Source organism: Oncorhynchus gorbuscha, linkage group LG10 (assembly GCF_021184085.1).
Source record: "Oncorhynchus gorbuscha isolate QuinsamMale2020 ecotype Even-year linkage group LG10, OgorEven_v1.0, whole genome shotgun sequence".
NCBI lineage: Eukaryota > Metazoa > Chordata > Actinopteri > Salmoniformes > Salmonidae > Oncorhynchus > Oncorhynchus gorbuscha.
Genome location: NC_060182.1, coordinates 24,091,950 through 24,109,695, shown reverse-complemented (window position 1 = coordinate 24,109,695; position 17,746 = coordinate 24,091,950). Strand labels below are relative to the sequence as shown.

Here is a 17,746-nt window from a genome sequence, read left to right as displayed (position 1 = left end):
GTGATGAGTTCGCCAATCAAATGCCCCACTTGTGCTGCCACTGGGCAGCGAAACAAGTAAGTTAAGCTTTATTTATTGTAATTTAAATTAGTTTGTAGTAGGTACAGTTCAAGTCGGATGTTTACATACACCTTAGCCAAATACATTTAAACTCAGTTTTTCACAATTCCTGACATTTAATCCTACTAAAAATCCCCTGTCTTAGGTCAGTTAGGATCACCACTTTATTTTTAAGAATGTGAAATGTCAGAATAATAGTAGAGAGAATGATTTATTTCAGCTTTTATTTCTTTCATCACATTTCCAGTGGGTCAGAAGTTTACAAACCCTCAATTAGTATTTGGTAGCATTGCCTTTAAATTGTTTAACTTGGGTCAAATGTTTCGGGTAGCCTTCCACAATAAGTTGGGTGAATTTTGGCCCATTCCTTTTGACAGTGCTGGTGTAACTGAGTCAGATTTGTAGATCTCCTTGCTCGCACATGCTTTTTCAGTTCTCCCCACAAATGTTCTATGTTTTGAGATGTTGCTTCAATATATCCACATAATTTTCCTTCTCATGACGCCATCTATTTTGTGAAGTGCACTAGTCCCTCCTGCAGCAAAGCACCCCCACAACATAATGTTGCAACCCCGTGCTTCACGGTTGGGATGGTTTCCATTTTTCCTACAAACATAATGATGGTCATTATGGCCAAACAGTTCTATTTTTGTTTCATCAGACCAGAGGACATTTCTCCAAAAAGTACATTCTTTGTCCCCATGTGCAGTTGCAAACTGTCTGGCTTTTATTATGGTTTTGGAGCAGTGGCTTCTTCCTTGCTGAGCGGCCTTTCAGGTTATGTCGATTATAGGACTCGTTTTACTGTGGATATTGTAACGGCGTTCGTCTTTTGAAAGAAGAGCGTCGGACCGAAATGCAGCGTGTTGGTTACTCATGACTTTAATGAATGAAAACGCGGTACATGAAATAACTGAAACTAAATACAAAAACAACAGAACGGAACGTGAAACTAATTACAGCCTATCTGGTGACTACAACACAGAGACAGGTACAATCACCCACGAAATACAAAGTGAAACTCAGACTGCCTAAATACAGTTCCCAATCAGAGACAACGATAAGCACCTGACTCTGATTGAGAATCGCCTCAGGCAGCCAAGCCTAACAACACCCCTAATCAGCCGCGATCCCAAATAATACAAACCCCAATACGAATACAACATATAAACCCATGTCACACCCTGGCCTACCCAAACATATAACAAAAACACCAAATACAATGACCAAGGCGTGACAGAACCCCCCCCCCCTAAGGTGCGGACTCCCGGACGCACCTCAAAAGCATAGGGAGTGCCCGGGTGGGCGTCTGTCCATGGTGGCGGTTCTGGCTCGGGACGTGGACCCCACTCCATTAATGTCCTTGTTCCTCCCCTTCGCGTCCTGGGATAATCCACCCTCTCCGCCGACCATGGCCTAATAGTCCTCACCCAGATCCCCACATAACTGAGGGGCATCTCGGGACAGAGGGGCAGCTCGGGACAGAAGCAGCCCGGGACTGAGGGGCAGCCCGGGACTGAGGGGAAGCCCAGTACTGAGAGGAAGCCCAGTACTGAGAGGAAGCCCAGTACTGAGAGGAAGCCCAGTACTGAGAGGAAAACCAGTACTGAGATGAAGCTCAGACAGGTAGTAGGCTCCGGTAAATCCTGGCTGGCTGGCGGAACTGGAAGATTCAGGTTGACAAGCAGATCTGGAAGATTCTGGTTGTCTGGCAGATCTGGAAGAGACTGGTTGTCTGGCAGATCTGGAAGAGACTGGTTGTCTGGCAGATTTGGAAGAGACTGGTTGTCTGGCAGATCTGGAAGAGACTGGTTGTCTGGCGGCGCTGGGCTGACTGGCGGCACTGGCAGCGCTGGGCAGACTGGGAGCACTGGCGGCGCTGGGCAGACTGGGAGCACTGGCGGCGCTGGGCAGACTGGGAGCACTGGCGGCGCTGGGCAGACTGGGAGCACTGGCGGCGCTGGGCAGACTGGGAACACTGGCGGAGCTGGGCAGACTGGGAGCACTGGCGGAGCTGGGCAGACTGGCGGCACTGGCGGCGCTGGGCAGACGGGAGACTCCGGCAGCGCAGGAGAGGAGAAAGGCTCTGGCTGCGCTAAACAGGCGGGAGACTCCGACAGCGCAGGAGAGGAGAAAAGCGCTGGCTGCGCTGAACAGGCGAGCCGCACAGAAGGCCTGGTGCGTGGTGCTGGAACTGGTGGTACTGGATCGAGGACACGCACAGGAAGCCTGGTGCGGGGAGCTGCTACCGGAGGACTGGTGTGTGGAAGTGGCTCTGGATAGACCGGACCGTGCAGGCGCACTGGAGCTCTTGAGCACCGAGCCTGCCCAAGCTTACCTGGCTCGATGCCCACTCTAGCCCGGCCAATAGGAAGGGCTGGTATGTGCCGCACCTGGCTCTGCACCCGCACTGGAAACACTGTGCGCTCCATAGCGTAACACGGTGCCTGCCCGGTCTCTCTAGCCCAACGGTGAGCACAGGGAGTTTGCTCAGGTCTCCTACCTGGCATAACCATACTCCCTTCTAGCCCCACCCCAATAATTTTTTTGGGCTGCTTTTCAGGTTTCCTTGCCAACCGTGTTCCCTCGTATCGTCGGCTCCTATCTCCGGCTGCCTCTGTTCTCCTTAGTGCCTCCACCTGTTCCCATGGGAGGCGATCTCTTCCGGCCAATATCTCCTCCCAAGTGTAACAACCTTTACCATCCAACACGTCTTACCATGTCCATTCTCCGAATAATTCATCCACCTTTTGCTGCTCCAGCTGTCGCTGCCTGTTTATACCAGCGCCTCTCCGTTTTAGCCGACGTGTCTTTTTCTTTGACTCCATTCGCCTATAGCCCTCTTCGCACTGCTGAAGCGAATCGCCTGTACTCTCTCTGGGTCGGCCGCCCACCTGCCGATTTCTTCCCACGTCGTATAATCCATGCCTCTACCGTCCATAACGTCCTCCTTTCACTCCTGAAGCTGTCGCTGGCGCAGCCAGATTACACACTGCTCGGTCCGTGAGTGGTGGGTGATTCTGTAACGGCGTTCGTCTGTTAAAAGAAGAGAGTCGGACCGAAATGCAGCGTGTTGGGTTACTCATGACTTTAATGAATGAAAACGCGGTACATGAAATAACTGAAACTAAATACAAAAACAACAGAACGGAACGTGAAACTAATTACAGCCTATCTGGTGACTACAACACAGAGACAGGTACAATCACCCACGAAATACAAAGCGAAACTCAGGCTGCCTAAATACGGTTCCCAATCAGAGACAACGATAAGCACCTGACTCTGATTGAGAATCGCCTCAGGCAGGCAAGCCTAACAACACCCCTAATCAGCCGCGATCCCAAATAATACAAACCCCAATACGAATACAACATATAAACCCATGTCACACCCTGGCCTACCCAAACATATAACAAAAACACAAAATACAATGACCAAGGCGTGACAGATATAGATACTTTTGTACCTGTTTCCTCCAGCATCTTCACAAGGTCCTTTGCTGTTGTTCTGGGATTGATTTGCACTTTTCGCACCAAAGTAGGTTAATCTCAAGGAGACAGAATGTGTCTCCTTCCTGAGCGGTATGACGGCTGCGTGGTCCCATGGTGTTTATACTTGCATGCTATTGTTTGTATATGGTACCTTCAGGCATTTGGAAATTGCTCCCAGAGATGAACCAGACTTGTGGAGGCCTACAATTGTTTTTGTGAGTTCTTGGCTGATTTCTTTTGATTTTCCCATGATGTCAAGTAAAGAGGCACTGAGTTTGAAGGTAGGCCTTGAAATACATCCACAGGTACACCTTCAATAGACTATCAGAAGCTTCTAAAGCCATGCCATCATTTTCTGGAATTTTCCAAGCTGTTTAAAGGCACAGTCAACTTAGTGTATGTAAACCTCTGACCCACTGGAATTGTGATTACAGTGAATCACAAGTGAAATAATCTGTCTGTAAACATTTGTTGGAAAAATGACATGTGTCATTCACAAACCGACTTGCCAAAACTATAGTGTGTTAACAAGAAATTTGTGCAATGGTTGAAAAACAAGTTTTAATGACTCCAAACTAAGTGTATGTAAACGTCCGACTTCAAATGTAAGTGTTGAGTTAGATTACACAATGTAGTTACCTCAATCATGATTTCAAATAATTTTGGTGACTTCACAGCAATTGTGTGAAGATGAAATGTTGCTAGCTAGCAGGTTCAGCTAAATACATATCCCCTAGATACAACCATGTCTCATAGTCACATCATGAGATTTGTAAATGAAAGAGGAATATAATATTATGAATTGAATGGAGTTTTCCATCTTTCCATTTAGAGTTTCTGGTGCAGTACAGAAATGCCCTTATCCAGATGGTGTAACAAAGGCATTTCCTAACAATCTGCTAACTTTCTTTGATGTTACTTTTAAGGGTGGAACCAACATTCAGTACCTGCAGCAGGAAGAGAGGCAAGAACCAATTTCATTGCTGGACTTTTTGAAACGTCATGTATTTGTTTAAAAAAATGTACAGATAAAAGGGTTGTTGTATGGTTTAAACATGTCTTTAATGTTGACTTGTTTTAGCTGTTAGTGATAATTCCCTAAGTGTTAATATATTAGTGTTTACATAATCCTTTATGTATGTGCTATGAATGACCAAAGGTGTCTGGCCTTATAGTAAGTACAGCGTCATATGATACAAGGCATTTATGTATAGGTTATATATGACCAAAGGGGTCTGACTTTAAATTAAGCACAGTGTCATGCAGTACAGTCTTTATGGATGTGTTATGAATGACTGAATGTGTCTCACTTCAGAGTAAGTATTACAGGACACTACATAAAGCTTCAATAAATAGGTTATTAAAGTTCTGATGATTTATGAAGGTTTTCTCATGATCCACAGTTTACTGTAGGGTGTGATAGGTATTTAAATGATTAAATGGACCTGCAAAGCTTGCATTTGTGTTAGTGTCTGTGTGCCAGAACCAAAATGATTTGGAGTAGTCCAAGCTGAGACTACTGCACCAGGTATTTCTCTTCTGTTCCCATGCTGGAGACCAGGGCTTGATTACAACCTGTTACAATGGTGCCAACATTTTGTGGCTGATCTTTCAGCAGGGGTTAGTAGGTGAATGTGTCAAAGACCTGACTGGGCCCAGTACCACGCGGTCTGGATAGTTTTTGTTGCGTGTGTGTTTGTGTACTGAGGAACATGTAACTTAGTTCCAGATGAAATACCTTTTCAATTTCTTCAGGTTGGGGGCTTTCATCAAGATAAGTATTTTTTCGTGTAACGTTGTCTCCAGGCTATTGCACACACATAACATACAGTATAAGCCTGGGATATCAACCATTAAAAATCGGCCTTAGTGGGTGTGCCATATAATTCTATAGGATTCTTACTGAGTAGAATGTTTGTCATCGTCACTACGTAACACAGTCAAAAAGTCATAATTATTGCTAAACCCTGCCCATTTCTAAAACTGATCTTCTTAAAACTGTATTTGAAGCCTAGCCCTAACTAATGAAGGCCAAGTTTTATGCATTGGTCCACCAGAAATACCACGCATTTGGGCAGAAGTATCTGGGAATGAGACTAGGTGTAATGTTACTAACATGACATCACGTTAGAGTGTATCCTTCCTTCAGCACAATATGCCACCCTTTGTAAAGCACACGTTTATATCATATTCGACATAGTGTCTCAGGTCACATTTGACATTGGTGATTATGTCACACAGTTATGCCACATTTATCAACCCTTTATAAAGCATGGCATATGGTTATAGATGCTTTGTAACACATTTAGTGCTTATGAAGGTATTATGAAGGCTTTATGAAGCCTTTATAAGCTGAATTGAAGTGGGCAGCTGAGCAAAAATGAAGGAAAACTAAACATCCGGAGGACCTATCATCCTTTCACTCCCTACTCTCTACCTTCTCTTCCTCTGTATCTGCTGCTAAAGCCACTTTCTACCACTATACATTTCAAGCTGCCTCTAACCCTATGAAACTCTTTTATACCTTCTCCTCCATTCCTAATCCTCCACCCCGCCCCCCTCCCTCCTCCCTCTCTATGAATGACTTTGTCAACCACTTTGAAAAAAAGGTTGACAACATCCGCTACTCATTCACTTAGCCTATTGAGTAAACTGGTCTCACTCACACATACAGTGGGGCAAAAAAGTATTTAGTCAGCCACCAATTGCGCAAGTTCCCCAACTTAAAAAGATGAGAGAGGCCTGTAATTTTCATCATAGGTACACTTCAGCTATGACAGACAAAATGAGAAAAAAAATCCAGAAAATCCCATTGTCACGAATCCCGTTTCCTGAGTCTGTTTTTTGCCTGTGTTCTATCCTGGAGTGTTTTTTCCGGCGTCCTGGAACGCACCCTGTCTGGTTGTCGGGCAATGTAGCCAGTTGGGAGTTCTGATTACCCGCACCTGTATCCCATCAGCTATCTGCACACCTGGTCCTGATCATCATCTCTCCTCTTCATAAGCACGGACCTGACATCCATTCCCTGCAGGATCGTTAGCCATGAACAGTATGTTGTGCCATAGTATCAGCCTCAAATTGGATAGAATTTGTTTTGTTGTTTTTACGTATTGCTTGCCTTAAACTTACCTCCGTTTGTTCTGTCTTCAGTTACTCACCCGGATCATTTACCCCATTCCCGCCTGGTCGTTGGATTATTCCGCTACCCCATTGGATCCACCTATTTACTCCCATCAACTCACCACCGCTGCCCGCTACGCCACCTGGATATATCTACCCATTCACATTCACTTGTAAATAAATACTCACCATCTTCCTACTCTCCTTGTCCTGGTCTGCTTCTGGATTCGATTTTGAAAGAACGTGACACCCATTGCAGGATTTTTAATGAATTTATTTGCAAATTATGGTGGAAAATAAGTATTTGGCCACCTACAAACAAACAAGATTTCTGGCTCTCACAGACCTGTAACTTCTTCTTTAAGAGACTCCTCTGTACTCCACACATGACCCTACCTCACACAGGAAGCGGCGCAGGTCCTAATCCAGGCACTTGTCCTCTCCTGTCTGGACTACTGCAACTCACTGTTGGCAGGGGTCCCCATGTGTGACACGTAAACCCCTGCAACTTATCCAGAATGCTGCAGCCCACCTGGTTTTCAACCTTCCCAAGTTCGCTCATGTCACCCCACTCCACCGCACACTCCTCTGGCTTCCATTCGAAGCTTGCATCCACTGCAAGACCATGGTGCTTACCTACGGAGCAGCAAGAGGAACTACCCCTCCCTACCTTCAGGCTGTGCTCAAACCCTACACCCCAACCCAAGCACTCTGTTCTGCCACCTCAGGTCTCTTGGCCCTCCCACCCCTACTGGAGGTCAGCTCCCACTCCACCGCAATAGTGGAACCAGCTTCCCCATGAAGCTAGGACAACAGAGTCTGACTCTACTGACTCTACTGATAGCTATGTTATTGAGGAAAAGTGTACTTTCTATGCCTGTGATATATGTGTTGACCCACCTAGCTATCTTAAGATGAATGCACTAACTGTAAGTTGCTCTGGATAAGAGTGTCTTGCTAAATGACTTAAATGTAAATATATAGTGTGAGTGTACCTTTTGTTGTGCAAAGGTATATGGTGGATATTGTGTGCAACTGTGTGCGACTGTGAGTGAATTATTATTTGTAGTCACTGTGCTACTGCTGCAACAACTGCTCTACAAGCGGTCTTCACCTGCTGGTGCGCAAACAGAAAAAAGTTAATTCTCAGAACTGCTCTGGAAAGCCGGATACACTTCTAATAGTGTCACGACTTCCACCGAAGGTGGCTCCTCTCCCTGTTCGGGCGGTGCTTGGTGGTCGTCGTCGCCGGCCTACTAGCTGCCACCGATCCATTTTTCCCATTTCGGTGGGTTTATTAACCTCCACTGTCTGCTAGTCTTTGTGCGGGATTATTTTGCTGTGTTAGCTCTGTTAGTGGTGCGTGTTTGCGCCATATGTTTTTTTTCCCCTCACAGTCGTGGTACCGTTGGTACTGTGTTAGGAGTAGAGGTTTCTCCTCCGTGTGTTTCGTGATTTTCCCCGCCTGTTGTTGGTGGGTTAGGACTTATAATAAACAAACTGGTATTCCTTGCTCTCCTGCTCCTGATTCTTCTTAGGAGGCACCTAACAAATAGGGTTTTCAGGAAGCAGTTAAAGACCCCTAATATACTTCTGCATGCATTAACATACTGTAGGAATCAACCCATGTCCAGTCCTGATACCAAGGCAAACAATGAGGGAAAGTCTTATGGAAGGGGAGAGGAAACCCCTCTCAACAAGGTTTTTTAAATTATGTGGCTATGTGAATGGATTCACTGGATGCCTCTTCCCGACAGCTCAACAACTGTACCTTTTGCACACGTGCTTGTTCAGCTGTCCTGTGATGCCACTGAAAACTACAGTGTGGGAGTAAATGAGGCATGGAGCATGGAGCATGGGGCTGGAGTGAACGTATTCTTTATTGGCTGGCGTTTGAGATTAGTGACAGACTGGATCCCTTCAGTAGATCATCTCCCTATGCATCAACACATCTCCTCTAGAAAGCATGCAGCTATCCCCCACTCATCCTGAGACAGAGAAGAGATGATAACACACTCAATAACTCAGACTTTAGTTTAGCTTGTCTTTAGACATTTGTGCTGGGTACACTACACACAGATGACAGAAGTCAGTTTCCTGTGCCCTGCTCTCTTAACATCCAATATCCCTGTAATAAAACCCAGAGGTCGATTTGCCTCTCTGGGACTCAATAAGTGCAGTGGCTTATCCCATTATCCCGTTATCCCGTTCACCAGTGATGGAAAAAAGTACCCAATTGTCATACTTGAGGAAAAGTAAAAATACCTTAATAGAAAAATGACTCAAATAAAAGTGAAATTCCTCCAGAAAAATACTACTTGAGTAAAAGTCTAAAAGTATTGGGTTTTAAATATACTTAAGTATCAAAAGTAAAAGTATAAATATTTTTTGAATTCCTTATATTAAGCATAAGCAAACAGCACCATTTTCTTGTTATTTTAATGTACAGATAGCCAGTGGCACACTCCAACACTCAGACATCATTTTCAAACAAAGCATGTGTGTTTACTGAGTCTGCCAGATCAGAGGCAGTAGGAAGACCAGGTATGTTCTCTTGATAAGTGGTGGAATTAGACCATTTCCTATGCTGCTAAGCATTCAAAATGCAATGAGTACTTTTGGGTGTTAGGGAAAATGTATGGAGTAAAAAGTACATTATTTTCTTTAGGAATGTAGCGAAGTAAAAGTTGTCAAAAATAGAGTAAAGTACAGATACCCCGAAAAAACTACTTTAAGTACGTAGTACTTTAAAGTATTTTTACTTAATTACTTTACACCACTGCAGTTCACGCATCACAAACCAATGAGAATTTAGAACTGAAACTCAATATCACAAGCAGTCTATACCTTTCACCAGGGGAAGGACATAATCCTAAAATACTAAGATCTTGCCTTGAATTGTCCAAACCTTGCTGCTCTCTAAGTTCCTATCCATTGATACCAGTTGATGCAGTGTGTGAGGCCTTACCTGTCCTGTGCAGAGCGCAGTGCAGTGGCTCGGCTATGGTTGACGTCCATCTGCATCAGCAGGGGGATGGAGGAGAGGTTGCAGGGGGGAGAGGCCATCTTCCTGGCCAGCTGCATGTTGTTCATGGTCAGATTACAATGCCACAGTGTGGGTAGCTGACCCCTCAACAGCTCCCTGAGAGAGACAAAGCACTGAGTTACTGTATCTGTACCAATTAGGAAGGGGAGGGAGAGCTGAGGCTGAACATTGCAGTATGGTTACATGACTGCATTATCGTAATAATAATTTACTGCAGCAACATAAAGGCCATTTAATGAGTTCACAATACTGGGGGTTGACAGTGGTGGTCCCTGTACCTATATAGAACAATTCACCGCTTTATTGACAACTTTTCCATCCAAAACAGATCTTCGTCAGGTCAAACACACTGAGTGTTCACATCCCCAAATATACACATTTCACCTCACATGACCATGTGATGCACGGTGGGTGCAAAACACATTTGTATATCTCTAATAATGAAATAACAATGAGATGGGTACATGTAATGGTTCCAGAACATAATATATGTTTACAAAATGACCAAGTGGGTAACCTGGAAGGCAAGACAAATCAAAGTAAAGTGACATATTCAGGTAACAAATGGTCTGATATCAAACTCTTGGTTCAGACATCTAGGAGATTGTACGCAAATGGAAATCCAATACAATTCTCTTCTCAGTAATAGACTATCAGTATCTCCTCCCCTCCTAGGAGTCTTAACATGTTCGATGCCAATGTGTCTCAGAGCTAATGTTCTGACGAGTCCTGATATTACTCCTGTGTTCTGCTATCCTTGTTTTCAGAGCTTGTTTTGTTTTTCCCACATAGCATAGACCACAAATACACTTGATCAGCTATATCACATTTTTTTGTGAAACATGTAATGATGCCCTTAACCTTAATGGCCTTGCCCATACCTGACTCCGCTCAGGGGTCCGGCCTCTGAGGCGGGCATCACCAGGTGGGGGGTCTGGGCTGGAGTGGGCAGGTGGTGGCGCTGGCAACCAGGGTTCAGGGACCACGTCAGCTTGTGGGACTTGATGGCCAGATGTTGACGGGAGTGGCTGGAGCACGGGAACGGGGTGAGCAGGTGCACGTTGTAGTCTTGTCTTATCTGAGGAAATTGTAGGAATTGTGGTTGATTTATTTTAAAGGTGCTGTGCGGTAAGTCTTTTGTACCATCGTTTACTAATCAAACCTTCTACATTTCAAAGTATAATATGAAGTATGGTTGTATAGTCCAAACAATACGCTGTGAAATACCTTCTGAACAGCCATTACTCTTGTATATTTTCTGTTGAAATACCCAACAAGTACCAGACGGAGAAATCAAAAGTAGGAAAACTGTACCGCCTACTGCCAGAAGCAGGATCGCTTCACATAGAACGGATATAGATCAACAGAGTTTGCTTTCCATGGAAATTACCATTCTAAAATGTATGTGTTTGAGGAAAGGCTCTGAACCCATTGGGTTTCAAATGTTCCATTGAACAGCTTTAACATTTTAAATGACCACAACATTATTAAGGATAACCAACGATAAAAGCCCCATGAAAAGCCATATGTCTGTAGGATGAAAGTGAATGTAGCAACCAAATTAAGGCTTGTGTCTACTATTCTTCCTCACCTCACTGAAAAGATATAGCATGCGAGCAAGGCAGGTCTTGCGGCTGTGTTCAATAGCAGCTTGTTTAGCACTCCACCGACGCAACATCCGTTTCTGGTACACATCCAGTTTCGTCAGGAAGGAGTATATTTCTTTTACCGACTGTCCATCCTTTAGCTCCCGAGCAGCAACCAACTGCATATTCAGATTGTAACTGACAAGAAAAAATAGAGGTTAAAAAATCAATTGTATTCCAAAAAATGGTTCTGTGAATCATATAAACAAAACAATTCTACCAAAAAAGAGTATGAGCATAAATTCTTATCATACCGGACTTGCTGCACTGATCTGTAGGCCATGAACTTGCGGAGCAGGCAGGCCAGTCTCATCTCATCCATGCCCAGAATGTGTGTGATGAGGTCCTTGGCCATGCTGTACAGCTCAGTGGAGATCTCCCCGCTGATCGCCGCCTGCCTCAGGAGATTCAGGTTGGTCCTCTGAGACACCACGTTCACCTGGTAGGTCGCCCCCACCATCACCGTTTTCTCTATCTTCCTCCCCTCCTCCTCAATCTCCATCTTATACCGCTCCATGTCCCCCTGGTTGGCTGTTTCTATAAGTCTGGGTTTCAGTACTTGCCTCGTTGTCTGATGTGGAGTATGTCTCCTCTTGATTCGCTTCTCTACCGGTACTTTGACAGTTTTCTCGATGTGGTGGTGGCGTTTCTTCTCCACTCTGATCTCCTCTTCCTCTACAAAGCTGTCAGAGGACGAGATGGAGAAATGGCTGGTGAATCGCTGTTCCTCCTCAGTCTTGGGCTCATTATCCAACTTGTTGTCTATGAGGTTCTCCAGGGCCAGGCGCATCTTACAGGTCTGCTGCTTGCTCATGTTGTTGATGTTCTTCAACTGGATCAGGACCTCAGACACAGAGTGACGGCATTCTTGGTGGGGTCCTTTCTTGGAAGCAGACTTGGCGTTCTTGTCTTCTTCTTTCATGAGCATGTGCACATTGGCGCCCAAACTCTCAATGTTCTGGTCATGGCTGACGAACATAGAGTTGATCTCTTTGAGCATGTCCCCTGGTGACTTGGTGGTGTCGTCCCAGAACCCCTCGCAAGCCACTTTGTCCTCCTCAAACGGCATGCCCAGGATGCTGTCTGTAAATTTCCCATGGAGTTTGGAGGTGATGTTGTTGAAGGAGTTTCGGATGGTTTTCTGAAGGATGATGTAGAGTTTGATGGCGTCGTTGGCCTTGTCTGCCTCTAGGCCTATACCCTTAACACTGAGGGACTTTTCAATTATGTTGAACACAGATGACTGGAAGCCATCCAAGAGGCTGGTGCTGTTCTTCTCCATGGCCTCAAAGAGGTCCAATTCATCAGGTGATGTCTCGGGCTTGATCTCCTCTTCAGACACAGGGGAAGGTGTGGGAGGTATCTCCTCTTCGACATACTCCTCCTCAATGGACTCTGGCTCCGTCCCAGCCGCAGTCTTGGGTGGGCTCTTGGGTAGCTGTGATTCCACCACTGATGGTGCTATCTTTGGCTTCTGCTCCTTCTTAGACGGAGGGGGCCGTCTGGGATATTTCGGATTGAATGGGACTGAGGTGCTCTCTGGCTGGGTTTGGCTCTGAGTCATGGGGAATTCTATCACCGGCTCAATCACTTTAATCACAGAACCCTGTTGACCTGACCTGACCATTCCCTCCAGCTTGTGGATCTGGAACTTGTGCGCTGCGATCTCCTCCTGAAGGTTATAGTTATCTCCCTCCAGTTTGGTGATCCTTGTCTTGCCCCCTTCCAGCTCTGCTTTGGCACGGGCCAGGTTAGCACGGCAGTCATTAGCCTTCATCTCATCCAGTTGGGCTTGGGCTTTGTGGGCCTCGCATGTGCGTTCCTGCAGAGCCTCGTTTAGGTTGTGGAGCCCCGTCTGAATGAACTTAAAGGCCATGCTCATGGCCTTGTTGCAGGACATGGACTTGGAGATGTCACCCAGCATGAAGGACAGATCTGTGGAAGACTTGGTGGCCAGGCTGGGCTCCGCCATCATGCGGTCCACTGTGGGCGGCTGCAGCTCCTGGATCTTCAGTATCGTCCTGGCATCGACTTTTGACTCTAGCCACCAGTGCCACACACCTCCCTTCTTATGTTCTGCTTCTTTCTTTTTGGTTTTCCTGGTGTCGAGTTCAAAGAGGAATCCACAAAGCTCGTGAAGACGAACAATGCAAGCTTGGATGTCCGACATGAAACTCTGGATCTTGTCTTGCATCTCCTCAACCCATTCCTCAGTGATACCATCCACCTCCCGGAAGTCCTCATCCTCCTCCACCTCCACCAGCTCCTGGTCTACAGCAATCAACCAATTAATAAAATTGTATTAATAAAGCCCTAACAAATGTCACAATGTTATTTACAGTATCCTGACTTAAACCCCTGAAGAGCAGTGTATAAAAATAGATTGTACAGAACAGATATCACAACCATGGTATGAGCATTAATTACTGAAGCACTTTGGTCCAATCCTAAAGCACTTTGAACAGCTAATGGCACTGTGCCACTCACTCATGTTTCTGAGCCACTGGAGGACCACGCTGAGCTCATTTTCCTTGTCCTGGCTGGACTGTAGGAATGCTTGGATAGTGACGACCTGCTGGCCACGCCTGCGCTTCTCCTCCAGATGCTGTGATTGTGTTATCAGGTCATCATCCTCCTCCTCTACAGCCGAGGCCAAGCGCATGCGGCACAGCGCCTTGTTTACACTGTTCAGGATCACGTGCAGTCTCCCTGCCATGTCCTGTAGGTATTTGTATTTGTTAAGGATTCCTAGCAGCCTTGGCTGCAGCTACTCTTCCTGAGGTCCAGCAACATTAAGGCAGTTATATACCATTTAAAATATTAGACGACATTACATTAACACTTTTCACAACACATTAAGTGTGTTCCCTCAGGCCACTACTCTACTACCACATATCTACAATACAAAATCCATGTGTGTGTATAGTGCGTGTCTTATCATCTGCATGTGTAAGCGTGTGTCTGTGCCTGTGTATGTGTTTCTTCACACACACAGGCAATTGTCCTGATCTCGCATCAGGATGGTTTGTATGAGGCTAGAAAATACTGGATAGGCCTACATGGAATACTACTACAAATAATATTGTGTAACGATGGAAGGGGAACAGCAGTAGAGAGACTTGAACCTGACTCTGAGGTTACAGTGGGGCGAGTGCACTACCACCTGTGCCGTAAAAACAGGGATGCCACACTACTATGAAGTGATTAAATGAAGAAGTAGAACACGTGGCATCATGAAAAAGTGCTTCTCTGCCATATGACCTACAGGTAGTGAGGGATATTGGTAATTATGCTCATATCTCATTCCAGCTAGCACATATGTTTCTTAGAGCTTGGTGAGATCGTGGTTGTCCTACGGTTATTTTGCATACAACCTTCACACAACTTCCTGGGAATGTTGCAGGATAGTAGCTTGGCTTTGGAACATTCTCAGCACATTTAAGGAATTTGACAACAAAAAAACATACTTTACGTATGTGCTTGGAGTTTAACAAAAAGTTACGCCAAAATAAGCTAAGAGTTATTAAAATTGTTAATGACACATTCAGGAAGTTTTAACAAAGTTATTCAAAAAACTCCAAATAACATACAGTGGGGCAAAAAAGTATTTAGTCAGCCACCAATTGTGCAAGTTCTCCCACTTAAAAAGATGAGAGAGGTCTGTAATTTTCATCATAGGTACACTTCAACTATGACAGACAAAATGGGAAAGAAATCCAGAAAATCACATTGTAGGATTTTTAATGAATTTATTTGCAAATTATGGTGGAAAATAAGTATTTGGTCACCTACAAACAAGCAAGATTTCTGGCTCTCACAGATCTGTAACTTCTTCTTTAAGAGGCTCCTCTGCCCTCCACTCGTTACCTGTATTAATGGCACCTGTTTGAACTTGTTATCAGTATAAAAGACACCTGTCCACAACCTCAAACAGTCACACTCCAAACTCCACTATGGCCAAGACCAAAGAGCTGTCAAAGGACACCAGAAACAAAATTGTAGACCTGCACCAGGCTGGGAAGACTGAATCTGCAATAGGTAAGCAGCTTGGTTTGAAGAAATCAACTGTGGGAGCAACTATTAGGAAATGGAAGACATACAAGACCACTGATAATCTCCCTCGATCTGGGGCTCCATGCAAGATCTCACCCCGTGGGGTCAAAATGATCACAAGAACGGTGAGCAAAAATCCCAGAACCACACCGGGGGACCTAGTGAAAGACCTGCAGAGAGCTGGGACGAAAGTAACAAAGCCTACCATCAATAACACACTACGCCGCCAGGGACTCAAATCCTGCAGTGCCAGACGTGTCCCTATGCTTAGGCCAGTACATGTCCAGGCCCGTCTGAAGTTTGCTAGAGAGCAATTGGATGATCCAGAAGAAGATTGGGAGAATGTCATATGGTCAGATGAAACCAAAATATAACTTTTTGGTAAAAACTCAACTCGTCGTGTTTGGAGGACAAAGAATACTGAGTTGTATCCAAAGAACACCATACCTACTGTGAAGCATGGAGGTGGAAACATCATGCTTTGGGGCTGTTTTTCTGCAAAGGGACCAGGACGAATGATCTGTGTAAAGGAAAGAATGAATGGGGCCATGTATCGTGAGATTTTGAGTGAAAACCTCCTTCAATCAGCAAGGGCATTGAAGATGAAACGTGGCTGGGTCTTTCAGCATGACAATGATCCCAAACACACCACCTGGGCAACGAAGGAGTGGCTTCGTAAGAAGCATTTCAAGTTCCTGTAGTGGCCTAGCCAGTCTCCAGATCTCAACCCCATAGAAAATCTTTGGAGGGAGTTGAAAGTCCGTGTTGCCCAGCAACAGCCCCAAAACATCACTGCTCTAGAGGAGATCTGCATGGAGGAATAGGCCAAAATACCAGCAACAGTGTGTGAAAACTTTGTGAAGACTTACAGAAAACGTTTGACCTCTGTCATTGCCAACAAAGGGTATATAACAAAGTATTGAGATACACTTTTGTTATTGACCAAATACTTATTTTCCACCATAGTTTGCAAATAAATTCATTAAAAATCCTACAATGTGATTTTCTGGAAAAAAATTATCATTTTGTCTGTCATAGTTGAAATGTACCTATGATGAAAATTACAGGCCTCTCATATTTTTAAGTGGGAGAACTTGCACAATTGGTGGCTGACTAAATACTTTTTTGCCCCACTGTAATTTCTGTTCTCAGAGCATTAATAAAACCTCCCAGGAAGAATTTCAAGGAGCCAGAGTGAAATGTTCTCAGAATCTCCCTTCAACCTAAAAATAAGCTTTCCCAGCACAGGCAAAACTTTGACTTCTGTTCTGTTCTTCAGTTTTATCGGTCAGGAAACTTATGGCTTCATTCCAACAACCAATGTAAAACCAAAAACATATGTTCCCACAACTTCCAATGAACCAAATATGCTCGCTGGGCTCACATGCTCTTCTTAAATACATATTTTAATGACAATTCTTCACAGCAATAATTTCATATGGGCATGGGAGTTACAAGTGGAACCATTTTTGGAATGTGACTCACTCGTTTAGCTCGACCCATTTCAGCAATTTCCAATTTCCTCAGTACCACCTCAACGGAATGTGGTACTTCTTGAGGTGTAGAAAGGATCTTGTCCAAATCGATATCACTCATAGTTGGTTTCTCCTCCATTTTCCCCTATGATAACTAACTATTTATCTGAAAATATAAATACAAATAGATATACTTTTGAAAGAAAAATAGATATGATATAATCTCCTATTTATCTCATGGGCTCTTTAAATAAATACACATTAAGTACCAAAAAATAAACATTTTTGATGAAGCCGAGGCAAAGTCTCATTCTTTCAGAACAGAGAACTTTGAAACACACCAATATAATAATAATAATAAATTACGTCATATACTTTGTTACATCATAGACTCCTTTCAGTTTTGGGGAGGAAATTCGATTTTACAAGTGAAACCTAGAATTATTGTAGGCCTAAGTGGATTTCTCCATCACCATTCTGAATAATAGCTTTTGCCCAGACAAACGCTGTTATTTTCCCAGGAATGAGCTCACACTGCATGGCCATCTGGTCAAATTACTCTCACATCAGTGGCTTTGCCTCTATTATACTCCCTGCTATCGTTTAACACAGATACAATACCATTATACTGTCAATGTACAGAAAAGGAATAACAAATACCACGTTATTCAAGAAAAATACAACAGATTGCTTAGCTAGCTACATGCGTTTGTCTTATTGTTCATATGGCCGCTTTAGGGTAAGCACCGCCAAAATAAACGTTTTTATATTTTTCTCAAATAAAAATAGATGTATTTACCATCATCAATATGTGTGGTTTGTAAATGGGGATAAAATGGTGACGACATCCAGTGT

At 44.3% G+C, this 17,746-nt stretch overlaps 1 protein-coding gene across 1 annotated transcript; it reads right to left on the bottom strand.

Moving 5' to 3' along the window:
* Window positions 1–9,214: 9,214 nt before the first annotated feature.
* On the bottom strand, window positions 9,215–17,735 carry LOC124045044. Its single transcript, XM_046364256.1, has 7 exons — window positions 17,691–17,735; window positions 16,902–17,057; window positions 13,851–14,082; window positions 11,618–13,634; window positions 11,309–11,501; window positions 10,599–10,795; window positions 9,215–9,813 (listed from the first exon to the last, which is right to left on the bottom strand). Exons 2-7 carry the CDS (start codon window positions 17,028–17,030, stop codon window positions 9,636–9,638), a joined length of 2,946 nt encoding a protein of 981 aa, XP_046220212.1. The 5' UTR covers window positions 17,031–17,057; window positions 17,691–17,735; the 3' UTR covers window positions 9,215–9,635.
* Window positions 17,736–17,746: the final 11 nt, after the last annotated feature.

Coding starts and splice junctions, on each gene's coding strand:
- LOC124045044 (XM_046364256.1), bottom strand. CDS start 17,030: ATGGAGGAGAAACCAACTATGAGTGATATCGATTTGGACAAGATCCTT. Junction 13,635..13,850: donor CCAGTGGCTCAGAAACATGA/GTGAGTGGCACA, acceptor TGATTGCTGTAG/ACCAGGAGCTGGTGGAGGTG. Junction 9,814..10,598: donor GGACCCCTGAGCGGAGTCAG/GTATGGGCAAGG, acceptor TGTCTCTCTCAG/GGAGCTGTTGAGGGGTCAGC.